Source organism: Caretta caretta, chromosome 25 (assembly GCF_965140235.1).
Source record: "Caretta caretta isolate rCarCar2 chromosome 25, rCarCar1.hap1, whole genome shotgun sequence".
NCBI lineage: Eukaryota > Metazoa > Chordata > Testudines > Cheloniidae > Caretta > Caretta caretta.
Window position 1 is genome coordinate 9,627,738 of NC_134230.1, and position 16,990 is coordinate 9,644,727.

General features: G+C 41.2%; 1 protein-coding gene across 6 annotated transcripts in view; it reads left to right on the forward strand.

Moving 5' to 3' along the window:
* DOT1L (DOT1 like histone lysine methyltransferase) overlaps positions 1-16,990 on the forward strand; it is a 107,531-nt gene that overhangs the window by 54,735 nt on the left and 35,806 nt on the right. For 5 of the 6 annotated variants that reach the window (XM_048830964.2, XM_048830969.2, XM_048830966.2 and 2 more), the window contains 6 exons: positions 3,679-3,734; positions 7,269-7,348; positions 11,205-11,273; positions 13,165-13,271; positions 14,327-14,368; positions 16,175-16,258. In XM_048830964.2, coding sequence (XP_048686921.2) covers positions 3,679-3,734; positions 7,269-7,348; positions 11,205-11,273; positions 13,165-13,271; positions 14,327-14,368; positions 16,175-16,258 — 438 coding nt within the window. The remainder of the gene's footprint in view (positions 1-3,678; positions 3,735-7,268; positions 7,349-11,204; positions 11,274-13,164; positions 13,272-14,326; positions 14,369-16,174; positions 16,259-16,990) is intronic. The other variant, XM_048830965.2, reaches the window with a different exon arrangement.

The following is a 16,990-nucleotide window of genomic DNA, read 5'->3' on the forward strand; positions in this document are numbered from 1 at the left end:
CTACAGCAGTGTCTTTTCTCCCCCTCTCTTGTAGCCTGCAGGCCTCACCTAGCTTTTCTGGTAGGCTTGGGTGTGTCCTGGATGCCATGTGTTGCCTTTTTCACAAAAGTCTCGCTTCAGAACAAAAACAGTGAGTTTTGTAAAGCACTAATCAGTATCTCAAGCTTCCTTGATATCACTTGCACTGATGTATTTTGTAGGCACATAACTGTCATTGTCTGTGCTTAAAAGCTTCAGTTGTTTAACAGTGAGTTCTCTGCAGTCAGGGTGTGGGCAGGATGTGTATTTGTCCTAAATATTTTTGAATGCCCTATTTCAGCGGGAAACTCGATGTTTTGGTATTTGAAAAGCCCTCCAAACGTCCCCTGTGGCTTTGACATGATGCCACGTTTCAGAGGTTTGGATTATTGCCTCTAGTTATTTTTGCAATGAACAGGGGCTTAAAAATAACCATGTGTACTTTTCCAGGCAGAGTTAACTGTTTTTGTGAGCCAAGCACTTTGCCCTGAGTCTGCTAGAATGAGACTTTGTGTATTTATGGCATTGTGCAGTCAGAGCTTTACCGCAGAGCCTTCCAATGCAAGTCTGGGGAGAGAATATTAGCTGCTGTTATATTTTGGAGCCCAAAGCTCTGGGAAAGGGGACTTGGCCTTCAGAAGCAGCTGTTGTTATCCATTATAATTAATATAGACCTGCAGTAGTGTCTCTTGTTGCTTCCTATGGGTGTGACCTGCCAGTTTGCTCTGAGTTGCAGACATCAGCTACTGTGAGCATATTCCTGCAGTCTCTGAAGAGCAAACCTAGCTGTCTGAAAAGGGGAGGGAAAACCTGCCTCTGCTTCTAAATTTAGAAACAATGGGGGCTGGCTGCTCTCTGAAGTGGATTTCAGTGAGCTAATTATCCGTTTAGATAAAGCAGGTCCCCTGCGTTGTCTAATCAGATGAAAATATCTGCATTACAGATGGTCCTTTCCATTCATTATTCACTAAGGAGATTAAATTGCTATATGTGAGAGAGAGCACTGTGGGGGTGGGTACACTGATTGGAAGAGACTGAGTGCATCCCTACTGCTGCTGTTGTCATCTCACACTGACAGGCTGTGGTTTTCCTGTGTGACCTCGACCGTACAGCATTCTGTACTTAAGCAATGCAATATCCCATTAGAAGCTGGCTGTGTAGCTGTTTAATTACCAGGGAAGAGCTCACACTTCCTTACCAGTTCTTGTCCCAAATGAAATTTTGGGGATTTTTGTTTGTGCCACTTGTTTTGGCACTGTTGAGAGATCTCAAATTGAGATCTCCACTTTGGGGCTGCTTGCGTTCTCCCTTGGGGCTGGTGAAGGTCAGTAACACTACTATGGAACTATGACCTGAGGGATGATGGGTGGTTAGCTCTCTTCACTTCCCAAAATAATAATTAAAAAGCCCCTCTTATACTATCAAACTTCGCAGCAGGCAGTTCTCCTGCCTCATTGGCTGAAGGGATACTGCTACAGTAGGGATATAAGCCCGTAAATGGTTGAGACAACTAAGGGAGGATATGATCGAGGTCTATAAAATCATGACTGGTGTGGAGAAAGTAAATAAGGAAATGTTATTTATTCCTTCTCAAAACACATGAACTAGGGGTCACCAAATTAATAGGCAGCAGATTTAAAACAAACGAAAGGAAGTATTTTTTCACACAACACAGTCAACCTGTGGAACTGCTTGCCAGAGGTGGTTGTGAAGGCCAAGACTGTAACAGGGTTCAAAAAAGAGCTAGGTAAGTTCCTGGAGGATAGGTCCATCAATGGCTATTAGGCAGGATGGGCAGGGATGGTGTCCCTAGCCTCTGTTTGCCAGAAGCTGGGAATAGGCAACAGGAGATGGATCACTTGATGATTACCTGTTCTGTTCATTCTTTCTGGCGCACCTGGCATTGGTCACTGTCGGAAGACAGGACACTGGGTTAGATGGACTTTTGGTTTGACTCAGTATGGCTGTTCTTATGTTCTTACGCATCACATAATTTCCACACTGCTTTTAATTAAGTGGTGGTGGGTCACTGGTGCAGGGTCCTCTTCTTTGCTTCCATATTGAGAAATGTACCAGTTATCTGGTAACTGGAGATAAGAAACTGTTTTATAACAGTGGTTCTCAACCAGAGGTCCGAGGCCTCCTGGGGGGCTGCGAGCAGGTTTCAGGGGGGCCACCAAGCAGGGCCAACATTAGACTCACTGGGTCTCAGGGCAGAAAGCTGAAGCCCTGCTGCATGGGGTTGAAGCCCGGGCCCTGAGCCCTGCCACCCGAGGCTGACGCCGAAGCCTGAGCAATGTAGCTTTACGGGGGCCCCTATGGCACGGGGCCCCAGGCAATTGCCCTGCTTACTATCCCCTAATGACAGGTTTCAGAGGAACAGCCGTGTTAGTCTGTATTCGCAAAAAGAAAAGGAGTACTTGTGGCACCTTAGAGACTAACCAATTTCTCTAAGGTGCCACAAGTGCTCCTTTTCTTTTTATCCCCTAATGCCGGCCCTGGCTTTTATATGCAGAAAACCAGTTGTTGTGACACAGGTGGGCCTGTGGAGTTTTTATAGCATGGCGGGGGGGGGGGGAGGGAGCTCAGAAAGAAAACGGTTGAGAACCCCTGTTTTATAACAGTTGGGCACAGCAGTGTTTAAACATGGCTTTTTTGTAGTGTAGATGAGGCCAAAATGTCTACCCCTTTTAATGCCAGTTTCCCATTTCTGGTGCAGATTTTAGCCAAGCACTGGCTAAATGTGCATTAGCTTCTACTGTAGAAAAATAACCATGTTTGAACATGGTTGTGTGGTCCACGTGAATTATAATATGGCGGCTACTTGGCTGGGTGGACGGGAAAAACATTTTCATGTTTAACCCAGGTGTATGAGCATACTAGACATCTGTCATAACCAGCACCATGGAAATACTTTTCTTCATTAACCAAGTGCAGCTAATTCAGTATTTACAATATTGCATGTTGTAATTACAGAGAATACTGCAAATTAGTAATTTTTAGAGAACACTTCAAATATCAAGGTAATTTAGGACACGTCTACACTCGAAGTGCTACATTGGCATAACTACGCCACTGTAGTGCCTTTGGTGAAGACGCTCTATGCTTACTGCAGTGAAAGTCAATGGTTGCTGAAGACGCTCAACATCCCTGAAAAATCAGGTCCTGGGGGTGTCAAGGTGAGCACCCAGCCGTTGAGGAAACCTAACCTAGTGGACACGTTTGCAGATTTTGGCCTAAATCTTCATGCTTCAGTTCCCCATCTGTAAAATGGGAATAGTTCCCCTCCCCTCCCCCCACCTCTCACCACACACAGGGGGTTTGAGAAGATGCATTCATTTAGTGTATGTGATGAACTTGGGTACTGCAGTGATGAGTCAATAAAATCTTGTGTGGTGTTGCAATATTTGGATGGTGGGCAGTAAATGATTAGCTCCTCCTTGAGGGTAAAAGGACATCTGGATATAGGGAGTGGGCAAGACTCCTTGTCTTGGGGAGTGAATGGAGTTTTTTGACGGGATGTGGGGTAGTTTTCTCCCTGAGGCATTTCCTGAAGATTTCAAGTGGCCCTATTCATAACCAGCATCACTGAGTCTAGTATGTTAGCCTTGCCGTTTACAAAGCTGAAAGAGACATTCACATTTTTGTCTATTTTTACAGCTGGAAAGAGGTGACTTCCTCTCCGAAGAATGGAAAGAGAGAATTGCAAACACAAGGTACGGTAGAACAGTTGATTGTGGCTTTATGAATGTGTAATATTTGTCAGTGTATCATAATGGAAATTGGGAGAATGGCCAACTTGTAATACAGAATTTCCATAGCTAATATTGAAAGCCTATATGTGAGCTTCCATGCTAGCAGTATGGGGAGCCTGATATCTGACTGGAGGAATGGGTTTTCATGCATTCCCAGAAGAATTAATGGGAGTTCACAGCATAAATTCCTCTTGCACAGCTAGAGTAGACCCCTTTTGTGTTTGCATTTCCTTTAGTCTATCGGTGACTTCTGTGTAAGCACCAGCTTGAGTGGCTGGTACTTCATGTGGCTGGGATAGCTGCTTACCTTGATAGTAAGGCTGAGCTAATTGAAATCGGCTATTCTGTTGCATTGATCCTCTTGGATAGTTGAATATTCACCCAAACTGAAGATCTGTATTTAGAGATGGACTCTTTTATTTAAAAAAACAAACAAACAAACAAAAAAAACAACCCCAACCTGTGGCATACTGCTGCTGAAGAGGGAAATGTCATGGTTCAAAACACTCCTAAATTTTTGTGAATGGTTTCATATTCATAGAGCCTTGTTAGTAGATATTAAGCATGTACCATGATGGATAGACAAGAAAAAATGGTTAACGGCAGATGTGCTCCTAGACCACCCCCTTTTCTTGGAGAGATGGAAAACAGTTGACAAAAAGGCTTATTGAAACTCTTCAGGGCTGTGGCAAGTTATGGACAGTTTCCAAGACCATATTTAAGAGCACACTCCAGGAAAGGCATCTGCCAGGCTGATTTTTGCGTTATGTACCCCAGTTAGACTTCTTGGGCTGCCTTTTAATTTGTGGGCAGACTTGTCCCAGACCTGCAGTGTGGTGTGGTTTTGCTTTATTAGTTGTTTGCGTCTTTACACACACATCCCTCTATACCCCTTCCAGCTCTCTTCCATTTCTTTGGAACAATTTTTAATATAGGCTGTAGATTAGAGCCCTGCAACCCGACGGAACCTGACTACCAGTGTTGGCTCGAGTGGAGTTGGCTCTCCTTCTCTGGCCTGTGGGGTGGTGCAGTGGTGGCTATATATCCTGCTTCTGCTGGCAGAAGCACGCATGCTGCAATGGAGTGAGTGCGCAGAGGAGTCACAGCACCTCTCACTTTTGCAGCACAAGCAAAGCAATGGGGGCAGCTGTTGGCAAGAGCGGGGCATGCAGCCACTGGCTCATGCACCCACTGACTCCAAGGACAGCAGGAGGAGAGCCATCCCTGGGGGAGGAGGCAGCAGCTGCACTGACTCAGGCTTAGGTTGGAAATTGATTCGACCCTCTTGGGCTTGAGTCCAGATCAGGCCTAGCCTCGAGCAAACCTCTGCTATAGGTTGTCTCCTATTGCACATGGAGACACTGGTAGATCTGTGGCAGTAAATGATGGCTATTCTTTGTTACTTTGAATAGTATGCAGTTGATTGTCTTCCTACCAGCCCACAACCATCTCCTCCTTCCCACAAAAGTTCTTAAAGCAAAAAATTAGTTTTTCATCCTCAAGCCTTAGTCATTTGAGTTTTTGTGACTGCAAATTAGTCAACATCTGCTATTTTAAAGAATGCTTTGATTGATTGATCATTTGATATTTTGGCCCAAGTCAATTACCTAATAGTGAAATTTCCTCCTTCATTTTCTGTTGTAAGCAGTGTGAGCATCCTAGGTGGTGGCCTTCATGATGATAGTAGCCACTTGGATTTTTAAGAGCACTCCTAACTAGTTCATTTGGCTAAAGGGTTTTATGACGCCATCGCCGATCCAACAGCATCAGTTACCTAATCTAAATTGTGCTTCTAACAAAGTAGATAATAGGAGTTCCAAAGGTTCAAACTCTTAAAAATGCATGTTCACTTTTGAACGCATACAATTGTTCATATTTGTGCTCTCACAACCGCTGATGCTTAAGCAAGATGTGTGGCATTTATTATTCATACTGTCTGCACTTGTGGTTTAGCAGTCTGCACTGAAAAGGCAATAAACCAAATAAGGAGAAAGCCAAGTTATTTTGGTCTCCAATGTTCATAGTAAATACTCCATCAGAATGAACATTTTAAAAAGATTTCAGTGGACTTTATTTCTTTTCCCTTTCTCCCCTTAAAATTCTCTAGTGACTTTAATGCATGTGGCTGTGTTCAGTAGGTTTTTTTTGGCATAGTGGTGGGAAGCAGGATGAAAGGAGCCCATACTGGCCTTGCTTGCCAGACAAGTTTCCCATCTTTGTAAGAGCAGGGGTGGGCAGAAAAAAAGATATTTTTTTATTGGCACATAATTTTTTTTTTTTAAATTGTGGTTTTTAAATAGTTTTGGCTACGTCTCTTAAACCTAGTGCCCTTTAAGTATGTGTGTTGTATGGAGGCACCAGAAGGGGAAAGAAGAATCTAAGTTAGTATCACTTGCAAAGAAATAAATTCTTATAAAATAGATGGCATTGGCTGAAAAAAGTCCTGAAGAGCTTGATCCTGCAAAGTGCTGAATATCTTCTGAGAGGTGTCAAGCATCCTTATTTCCCACGGAAGCCAGTGGGAATAGAAGACATTTGGAAACACCATATCTGACCCAAAGTTAAATGCTTTCAAAATTACACCCAGTGTAACGTGTATTCTCCATTTGTAATGTGTCCTGTTTCTTACGTTTTTTTTTTCACTTCATGACACTTTTCATCTTCACATGGCCATGTTGTCTTGCAACTTGTTCGATTTCTCTTTTCAAGGCTTAAATATTTTTGGGGGGTGGTGAATCCCTTGCTAGATTTAATCGCTAAAACCACGAAAACCATAAATGTTTCCAGTGTAGGATAGAGCCAAAGACAGCCTTAGAGACAGCAAGGCTTGTTGGGAAAGAGCTAAGAGAACACGTTTCTCAACTGAATGCCTGACTGTTAACCTTGTGAAAAGACCTGTCGAATTTCACCATCATTTGTGGGGGTGGGGGGTACTTTGTAAATAAATTATTATTTGTAAATACTTCTTCAAATTACCAAAAGTATAATTGGATTCAACAGCTGTCGGTCAAGATGGGCTGTCACCATTCCTTAAGTGTGATTTAACAAGTGTCATGAACATGTTAGCGGTAGCTATGTTCATATACACTGTAAAAGGCCCACCAGACATTATGGAGGCATGATGAACATACTTTTAATATTATGATAGTGAAACTTGCCAGTGTAGTTCTTAACTTATGAATTCATGGTGCAGAAGCTGCTGATCTGATGAATGGAAGTGTCCTAATATGATACTTTTTCATATGCAACATTTCAGCAAAGAAGTACTGTGAATACTGACTATTTATAGCTTATTACTTTGTGTAGCTTGCAAGTAGAAATTTTTGGTTTCTTGAGTAAAATAGCTATACGCCCTCAGGATATATAGCATTCTCTTGTTTCAGAACCATGCACATCATTCATAGAATATAGCTGATTGCATAGAAGTAGCAGTGTATATAAAATTAAGATGCCATTTGTCTGTTCCTATTTAATAACTAGACCATTATCTTGCAGTGTTATTTTTGTGAATAATTTTGCCTTTGGTCCTGAGGTGGATCACCAACTGAAGGAGCGATTTGCAAACATGAAGGAAGGTAACACATCGAACTTAAACTCTTTTCCGTTGGTTTCCTGTTCACTATGGGAGCTGCTGAATATTCCGCTGGGTTTTTTTTTGCTGTGCAGTAGTAGATTCAGGGTTTACTAGCTGCTGCAGCGTGCTGTCTGTTCCTGATGTGCTATCTCTAGCAACCAGCCTCCAGTTTAAGTCTTTTGGAATCATAAGACATCCCAGAAGGTCTATTGCGTTGTTTTAAATGTTCCTACTATATATGTATGCAAATTGTTTCTGTGACAGAAGGGCATTTCCATGGCAGCACCTTTCATAATGTTTTTTGAATATTTAATCCTGAATGTGTTTTTCAGCTTTAAATACTCTATTTATATGCAAGTTTAGCAACATCTAAAGCTCAAAGAGTTTTGTTCTGGACTTAAAATAACACTAAGATTATATTTAAAAATTCCTAACCTGCACTAACACCTTAGATCATTGCTTCTGAAACTACAGTCTGCAGAGCCCTTTGTTGTGCTCTATAGAAAAACGCATTGAGAACCAAATCGTGAGGGATTGTGGTGATAGATCTTTGTCCTACGAATTTACCCACAGATTAGAAAAAACGGAGAAACCACTTCCCTTGATTAACACTGAAAGTTCTAAACCATTAATCTTTTAATCCTAGCTTCCTTTTCACACTTTACTCAATTTCACTGTCCAAAGTGATTGGTCTCATTTTGTTTTGTTTGGTCACATTTTCTTCTGGCTATTACGCACTATACCAGTGGTGGTATGCTTGGGTTCGGATGGTTCAGGGGGTTATTAATGAGGAAACTGATCCTTCTGTATCAATCTCTATGGTTCAGATACTCTGTTCGTGGTGATGACATATTTACAGTCATCTGAAGCCAGGTTGGTGGGTTCCATTCTGTTCCTTGTGAACAGCTATGGACACGTGGACAGCCACCACAATGGCTACTAATTGGAGATTCTACCTCTTGTCTCAGTATATAGACCAAAGTCTAAATGGACTTGGAGACTGGACTGCCTTCTCTTCCTACTGGTGGCCCTTCATGTCCAGCCTTAAGGACACTGATGACTGGGGCAATTTGCATTGCCTCTGCTCTTGCTAAAAGAAAAGGAGTACTTGAGGCACCCTAGAGACTAACTAATTTATTTGAGCATAAGCTGTACTTTCCACTTTATGCATCCGATGAAGTGAGCTGTAGCTCACGAAAGCTTATGCTCAAATAAATTGGTTAGTCTCTAGGGTGCCTCAAGTCCTCCTTTTCTTTTTGCGAATACAGACTAACATGGCTGCTACTCTGAAATCTGCTCTTGCTGTATATCTTGTGGCAGTGATAAGGTTTCGGTCTCCAAGGGTGTGTTTACATTTCAAAAAGAGACCTGTGGCAGCAAATCTGAGTCTGGGTCAACTGACTGGGGCTTGTGCTACAGGGCTAAAAATAGGTAGTGTAGTGCAGTGTAGACATTCCCGCTTTGGCTGGAGTCCCGGGCTTCGAGACCCATGCCGCTCACTGGGTCTCAGAGCCCAGGCTCCAGCCTGAGGTCAAATGGCTACTCGGTTATTTTTAGCTCCGTAGTATAAGCCCCAGTCAGTTGAAGCAGGCTGAGAGACTCACTGAGCCGGGGTGTATGGGTTTTTGTTTTTGTTTTATTTTTAATATAGACACACCACAAGATCAATTCAGCATGTTCAACTAGTACTAAATTCATTAGGTGAATTGTAGTTTATTGAGAGGCCATGTGGTCTCATGGATTAGGCATGGCTCTGGAAGCTAGAATCTCCAGAGTTCGGTTGTACTGTGCCACTGAGCAGTCAGTCAGTCCATCTGTTTCTCTTGTTTAAAATGGGGATCGTTATACTTACCTATGTCACGTGGGTATGGAGTATTAATTAGGTAATATTTGAACATGGAAAGTGTTACCGTTAAATACCCAGGGTTTTTTCCTCCTGAGAAGTTGGGCCGTAAAAGCTAGCAGTTGGAAATGTCCAGCAAGGTCATGATGGTCTTTAACTTGGCTGGAGTACTTTTAGTTTGGTAGTTTATTCCTGCCCTTCAGTCCTTCAAACACGTGACAATTTAACTTGGTTGTGACACATATTACAAAAATAGTTGTTTAACTGCTATTGTAAGGCAAATGTATAGAGTGGGCTATCACAGTTCTAAGTAGTTGTGGAAGCAGGATTATTCCCTCTGAGGCCAAGCCTAGGCATAAATAAAATAAGTAAATTCCACAACATTATAGCTGTGACACAAACCAACCAAAGTCAGAAGAGTTGCAGTATGTTTGATTCTCTAGCTTTACTTCAGAGCTGGGTTTTAATTTGTATTTAATTTAATAGAGGCATGAGACATGGAGGCATCATGCACCAGTAGATAGGGTACTGGACTGGGAATCAGGAGACGTGGGTTCTCTTCCCAGCTCTAACTGTGGTGGCTGGGGACTGGACTCGGTAACCCAGGAGATCCTTTGTGGTCCTACGTTCCTAGGACCTTCAGCAAGGCACTTCATCTCTGTGACGCTCCCTGTTGGTATCCTGGGTTGTGAGGCACCTCACCACCACCTGCCCTTAATGTGAAGCAGTCTTGCGTGTGCCTGCGGTGGATCAACTCTTTGAAACCACCAGCCTCTGGCAACACAAGTGCTGCCTTGCACACTGTCACTTCCTATATACAAGCTAATGATGGGAACCCCTGAACCCTGTGAGCGTTCCCTGTAGTGTCCAGCCCCTTCTCCACTGAGCGCTCACTGAATTACCAAGCTTACTGTTCCCAAACGGGTTGTAAGATTCAGCTCAGGATCACTACTTTGCTTCACACCACAGCATTTAGATACATTTATAGTGAAAACAAGAATGGTTTTTCCCCCCCAAAGTTCAGAGATTCAAGTGATAGTGAATAAGAATATTGGAAACAAATGGTTACATTTAAAACAAAATCATAACACGTTTTCTACAGACTAAACTGTTAACCTCCTGTCTAAAGAAGTCTATCACACCCTTTGCGCCCTTCTTCTCCCCCCATCTGCCTGCTGTGCTCTTCGTTTTTATCCAAACCTGATGAAGACCCCTTTTTCGCAAAGCAAACTTGTTGCCCATTCACTTCCTCAGTGAAGAGTGCCAGGGTGTCATCTTTATCCCCTGAATATTCCGGAGCAAACCTTTGATGCATAAACACCACCGTTCTCCATGTTTTTTCCTCCCCAGTTACTTCTCTCTCCTTCATTAGCATTCAGTTCAGACTGTTGGGTGGAGACCCACTGAGAACTACACAATACTTAATTTACATTTAAACACACAATTGGATAACCTGTTTTTCAGGTGATGACTAGCCCCTAGACACAGAATTTAAGAACATAATTTTCAGTGTATATATGTGACTTCTTGCATAATATGCATTCTTGGGTTTTGCAATGATGTTGCTGATCAGTGTGACATCAGCTTTTATGTGAGACCTCAGACGACACTCTTTTGGTAAGCTAGAATGTAAATATCACACTCGGGAGATTCCTTTAACCCCTCTGCACCCCCTGCTTGCCCCTTGCCAGTAAGAAGTTCCTGGGTCACAGCGTCTGTGCCTATATTTCCCCAACGATAAAATGGGGATAATTATACCTTTTAGAATGTTTTGAGATGTGTACATGAAAAGCCCTATCTAAGAGCTACCTAGTGGTACTATTATTTGAATAGCCTGGATCTTTACCAAAAACAAAACCCCCAAGCTTTTTTAAAGTGACCCAGTGGTGTTAGTGCAACTGTTCATGGTTGCTATTCTGGCACTAAATATAAAGCAATATAGAGCCCCTACTTTCTCCAAAGAGTTTCTGTCAAAGAGTAGTGGTAACTGGATCACTTACATCTTTTTTCCCAGGTGGCAGAATCGTGTCCTCAAAGCCTTTTGCACCTCTAAACTTTAGAATAAACAGTCGAAACTTGAGTGGTAAGATTGGCCTTTCTCTTTGCTTAAATGTGACTATATGGTGTTCAATATATGACTTTTTTTTTTTTTCCAAAAGGGGAAAAGCTCAGTAGACAGCTACTGTTGTATGTTAAAGTTAAACACCAAGTTGGCAGGTGCCTTCCAAATATCAGAGAGAGAGACATGTCACAGCTCTCTAAGTATTGATGAGACTTTGCATATTAAAAGCTAAAGTTTGTCATCAGCACTTAATCCTATCCAACCTGTCTCATGCTGACCAAAATGGCTCCCTCTCACAAACTCTCAGCAAAGGAGTTTACTTTCCCTAAAAACAAACTACTATAGGAATTCAGATAAGAAGGCCTAAGAGGAAATGACCTTCAAATATTGGGTACAGAGAGAAAGTGTGGAAACTCAATTACAGGACCTAATCTCATCCAATTACTAATTTACATGGGAAATACAATATCAAATAAATATGCCTGCAGTGTTCTAGTCCTGGGCCTCATTCCAATCTTAATGGCTTTTAAATTTTTTTTAGCTTTTAGGGAAATACTGTCTACTTAGAGCTCATGGCACCAAAATCTGCATTTCCCTGACGTAACAGGAAAGTGCATTCTCTTGTTCTGTGGTCCTTCATGCATTCATCTCACCAGATTTCCCATAAACATTTTTATTCACCAGTTTTTGCCCTGATGAGACACAGCTGGCACACTCTGCCTCTGGTTATTGCTTTGCTTTTAAAATCTGTCTGGTTAAATGCTTAGTTAATAAAACTGCATTGGTAACAATAATGTTACCTTATTTTAAAGCTCTTTGTAATCCAACTTCTTTGGGACATTCTTAATTCCTCTTCTGGAGGGGGAAAATAATAAAATGGGATATGGTGAGAGGGGAGACTTTGGGACAGATCAAAAATTGTTTTTAAAAGTTTGGTTAAATCATACTGGCTGTATCCTAAACCTCATATTTGTCTGCATATAATGTTCATATACATTCAGACTCTGGTGGATCAGCGTCTTTCAGCAGAAATAAGTATCTGTAATCTCTCCTACACAGTCATGCTATTCACTCAGGCATTTGGTTGTTACAATTTGTTATGTAGATAGGATCCAGTAGTATTGTGTATCTAGGCTTAAGGCCTTGGTTACAGTCAAAGCTTTATCCTGGATATGTGACCCCTTTCCAACAAAATTAAGGCCCTGTTCATAGTGTTGTAGCGATATTGTCAGTGGGTTCCTTGAACAAGTTATTTTGGAAGCATAGTTGGGCTCACTGTTAGATTGAAAGCCCACTGTAGCTCCTTTTACTCCGGAATGGTTGAGTATCTGCAAGCAGAATAAAAACAATACAATCACAGAATCATAGAATATTAGGGTTGGAAGAGACCTCAAGAGGTCATCTAGTCCAATTCCCTTCTCAAAGCAGGACCAACACCAACTAAATCATCCCAGCCAAGGCTTTGTCATATGTACCCTAAATATGCATTTTGCATATCACAGATTTTTACCTAAACTCATAGTGATATGTGGAAAAAGTACCGAATTACTTAAAATATATAAATTAGACCACAGTGTTTCCAGGTCTATTTGAGCAGTTAATTAGCACTATATAATATGACCGAATATATCCTCTTTCGGAAAGGGTTTACTCACTTGGCATTAGGGCTCTGTGTGTGTATTCCATGTAGATCACTTTGAAATGTTGGGGGTAGAGGGGTTAAGTCCACCGTGCAGCTGGTCAGAGTTCCTGCATGGACTGGCTTGGCTGGGTAGAAGGCGTTCTGTATGCTAAGGCTACTGTTGCTGTGTTAAAACACAGTTCTGAAACTGCTGGGCCACTTTTACTTTTGATAAATGTGAGTGGGAAATGGGGCTCACCTTGATTTCCTAACTGGCCTTTTTCCCTTCAGATATTGGCACTATAATGAGAGTTGTGGAGTTATCACCACTGAAAGGGTCGGTTTCATGGACCGGGAAACCAGTTTCTTACTACCTGCATACTATTGATCGCACCATAGTGAGTATAAACATAGGCCAGTGAATCTTTCATTTTTCCCTTGGAAGCACCGTGTTAGTCTCATACTCTGGAATTCTCAGGGTTCTTCCCTATCTTCCTTTTGCATTTAGGGACATGCATTATGGTTCTTGGGGGCAGGGGACAATTTATTCACACACCGTAGTCTCTTAGCATGAATACACATATCCAAATTCCACTTCACCTTTGATTCCTTCCGTGCAGCAGGCTTCTCAAAGGATGCAATTCTGTGGAGCTCTGCGGTTGTCTGTATGTAAATAAACGAGTCAAAATACACTTACATATGAAGAAATGTAAATTCCTCTAGCATTATAATTCATTGACTCTGCTGGTGTTTTTCCTACATAATAGCTATTTCATTCTGAGTAAAGACTATAGAGGAAATTTTTAAAAAATTAAAAGTGTGCTGTATAATAAATGTGTGAAGCATCTCCTGCTAGGGCATCAGGATACTTTATAATAATTCTTAATCTGAATTAAACTTTGAGTTGCTCTAGCATTAGCCTAGGCATCTTAAATGCGTCTGTGCATTCACCTTTATTTTTATTTTTTTGCTTCATAAACAAAGCCCATAGAAATGTAACTCTTATTTTGTGGAGAAACACTTCACCTTCATGATCTGAATTTTTGTAACCTGCTTGTACAACCTTGTTTTGTAAATCTGCTCTAGTTTGCCTGTGTTGTAGATGTGTATGTTAGAATGGAGATAAATGTTTTACTTTCGTTCAGTACTAGAATAGAGTTGCCTCCTATTGAAAATAACCTTCTGGTGGCTAGAGATATAGAACACAAAGCTTTATAATAAGGATGTGCTGCATTGAAGATGATAAACCATGTTGTGGCTTGGACTGTGTCCCATTACGCCACATGCTTGCTTTTTTCCAGAAAGAATGAAATGGAAATAGCTTCTTGATGTAGCTTATCAAAGGGGAAAATTGTCAGAACATCTGCAATTTTGTACTCCTGTTAGAAATCAGCGTTTTACGCATCAGTGTATTCTGATATGTATAATGACTATCTTATCTTTCCCTTTTCAGCTTGAAAACTATTTTTCTAGTCTCAAAAATCCAAAACTCAGGGTAAGTTGTGTTTAAATTTCTTATAATGTATTCAGAGTAATGACAGGTTTCAGAGGAGCAGCAGTGTTAGTCTGTGTTCGCAAAAAGAAAAGGAGGACTTGTGGCACCTTAGAGACTAACAAATTTATTTGAGCATAAGCTTTCATGACCTTCAGCTCACTTCATCGGATGCTGTAGCTCACGAAAGCTTATGCTCAAATAAATTTGTTAGTTTCTAAGGTGCCACAAGTCCTCCTTCTCTTTTTCAGAGTAATGAAACATCCAGTATGATCATTTTAAGCATTAGCTTTATAAAGACAACAGAAGCAGATGGGGAAATATGTTTCAAGCTCATCAAGAAACAATATCTGCAGACAATCATGTTGGAATGAAGTAACTCGTGACTGCAGTAGTGCTGTGACAGCGCATCCAAATAAAACAATAATTCTTAAAAATGTATCAGGGAAGCCTAGAGTTCTTGCAGTTTTCCACTTGCATTGTATTTAAAGGATTATTAAATGTTAATGACATTAACAGGCCAGATTTTAAGAATTTAATGATGGCTTAATTCTCTTGTCTCAATGCTGAGCCTTGTCAGTTAGTGAGTTTTTGAAGAAAGGCCCTCTCAGCTATTACTTTTGGACCTGCCATTCACTTGGAAATGTAACCTATGTCATTGATCTCTGTGCTTTACTGCAGTGCATGGAATTCAAAACTCCAGAGGTTTCTGAGACGGTCTCACTGAGTGGGACATATTAAATAGTGGTGAAAGATGATGGCTTAGATGTAAATTACAAAGGGCGTATGGGGCTAGACTTTTCTGTACCAATCTAGGAAACATCTTGCATTTGTGGAGCCTCTTCATGTCAAGCTTTAGGGCTCAGTCATTGTCCTCCAAACCTGACCTTTAATGGTATTTGAGATTGGGTTTAATGGTAGCTGTTAGATTTGTGGGTTTTGGACTGTTGATTTTAAATTTGAGAGAGTGAGATTTTGACACTAAGCATGGAGAAAACCCACCAAATTTTGTCTTCAAATATTTGTGAACTAATCACATAAACTATTTTTTGGCAGTTTCCTGGCTGCTAGCAATGAAGATATTGAATTACTATGAGAGAGTTGGAGTTTGCCATAATCCCCTGATTTACTTTTACTTAGTTCGTAAAGATATTATAGTTGGTAGAATTGTCAACACATTAAACCTCATCTGGAGAGTACAAGGAAGTGTTTGTGGAGTTTCATGTCCTTAGTGACTAGGCAGGACTCATGCTTTTTCAGCTGCTTTTCATCTGGATTGTCTTATCTACAGACTTTGTTAGGATTTAATTCAGCTCTCTTTCAAAGAGTTGATTCATGACTTTATATGGCAAGGCCCTTAAAGATGTGCAGTGATGCAACAATACGTGAAATGGTGGTTATAGATAAGGTCATTGATATTTTAACAGGCTTTTTAAAAAAGTTCAAAGACCTACTCATTAGGGTGGAAAACGTGTGGCTCTCTCCCTCCTTTGTGGTTGCTTATCTGCATAGATGCTGTTTAGGAGACTGCCATGGAATATAGTGTAGCTTTTAAAGCTAATTTAGGTTGCCTTCCTTTTCCCACCTGCTATTGTCTGGGACAGGGTAAGTCAGTGTCTTCCTGCCTACTAAGAAAAGATGTTCTGTCATTCCTTAATCACTCTGACTAGTCCTTACATTATCCGTGCCTATCCCAGAGGAACTAGCTTGGCAAGATTGGAGTCTGTACTTCAAAAGGGAGAATATAGCAACTATCTTTTGGGCTTATTTGTGGATGTTTTTTAATGCCATTGTTTAAATTGCCTTTAGGAGGAACAAGAGGCAGCTAGACGTCGTCAGCAAAGAGAAAACAAGAGCAACACAACTACTCCAACGAAGGTGCGAGAAAACAAGGTCAACTCCCTCTTGAATATTTTACACAAAAAACATGTTCTCTCTTTATTATGGCTCGAGCTTGCAGTCTGCACCAACCATAAAAGCTTGTCTACGTAGGGAGTTTGACCTGAAAATCTATTCCAGAAGAGCTCCCTGCATGGATACACTGTTAGCAATAAAAAACACTTTATTTCAGAATAATCAGTGTTGTTTGTGAGCTCTTCTGGAATAGTTTATTCCAGAGTAGAGTTTCTGGTCTCTTTCACCGTGTTGACAGGCCTTTTACTCTTGAGTAGGGGTTCCTAAACATTTGCAAGGGCCATACCACATGTTAATAGTTTGGTATGTGGACCACACTTTCCCAGCCATAAATGCACAAGCTACCTCCCTGTTATAAAAGCAGCAATTGCTCACATGGATAAGTAATAGGGGGAAAGTTTTGAATGTGACTTCAGCTTTTATTTCAATGCAGTTTAGTAGCTTGTAATAAGGCTCCCTGTGAGCAGCAAGTTTTGTATGGATCAGTTTGGGAAATCCTGCAATGGATAGATCTAGAGGAGAGGCAGCGTAGTGTATTGATCATAGCATACTGGGTACCAGGGACAATTCTAATCCCAAATCTAACCACTAACGCTTTGTAGCCTTAGGCAAATTACTTAATCTTTGCGTGCCTCTATGTCCTTCCTATAAAATGGGGTTGATACTTGCTTATTTCAAAAGGGTGTGGTAAAGATTAACTGATATTCTGCA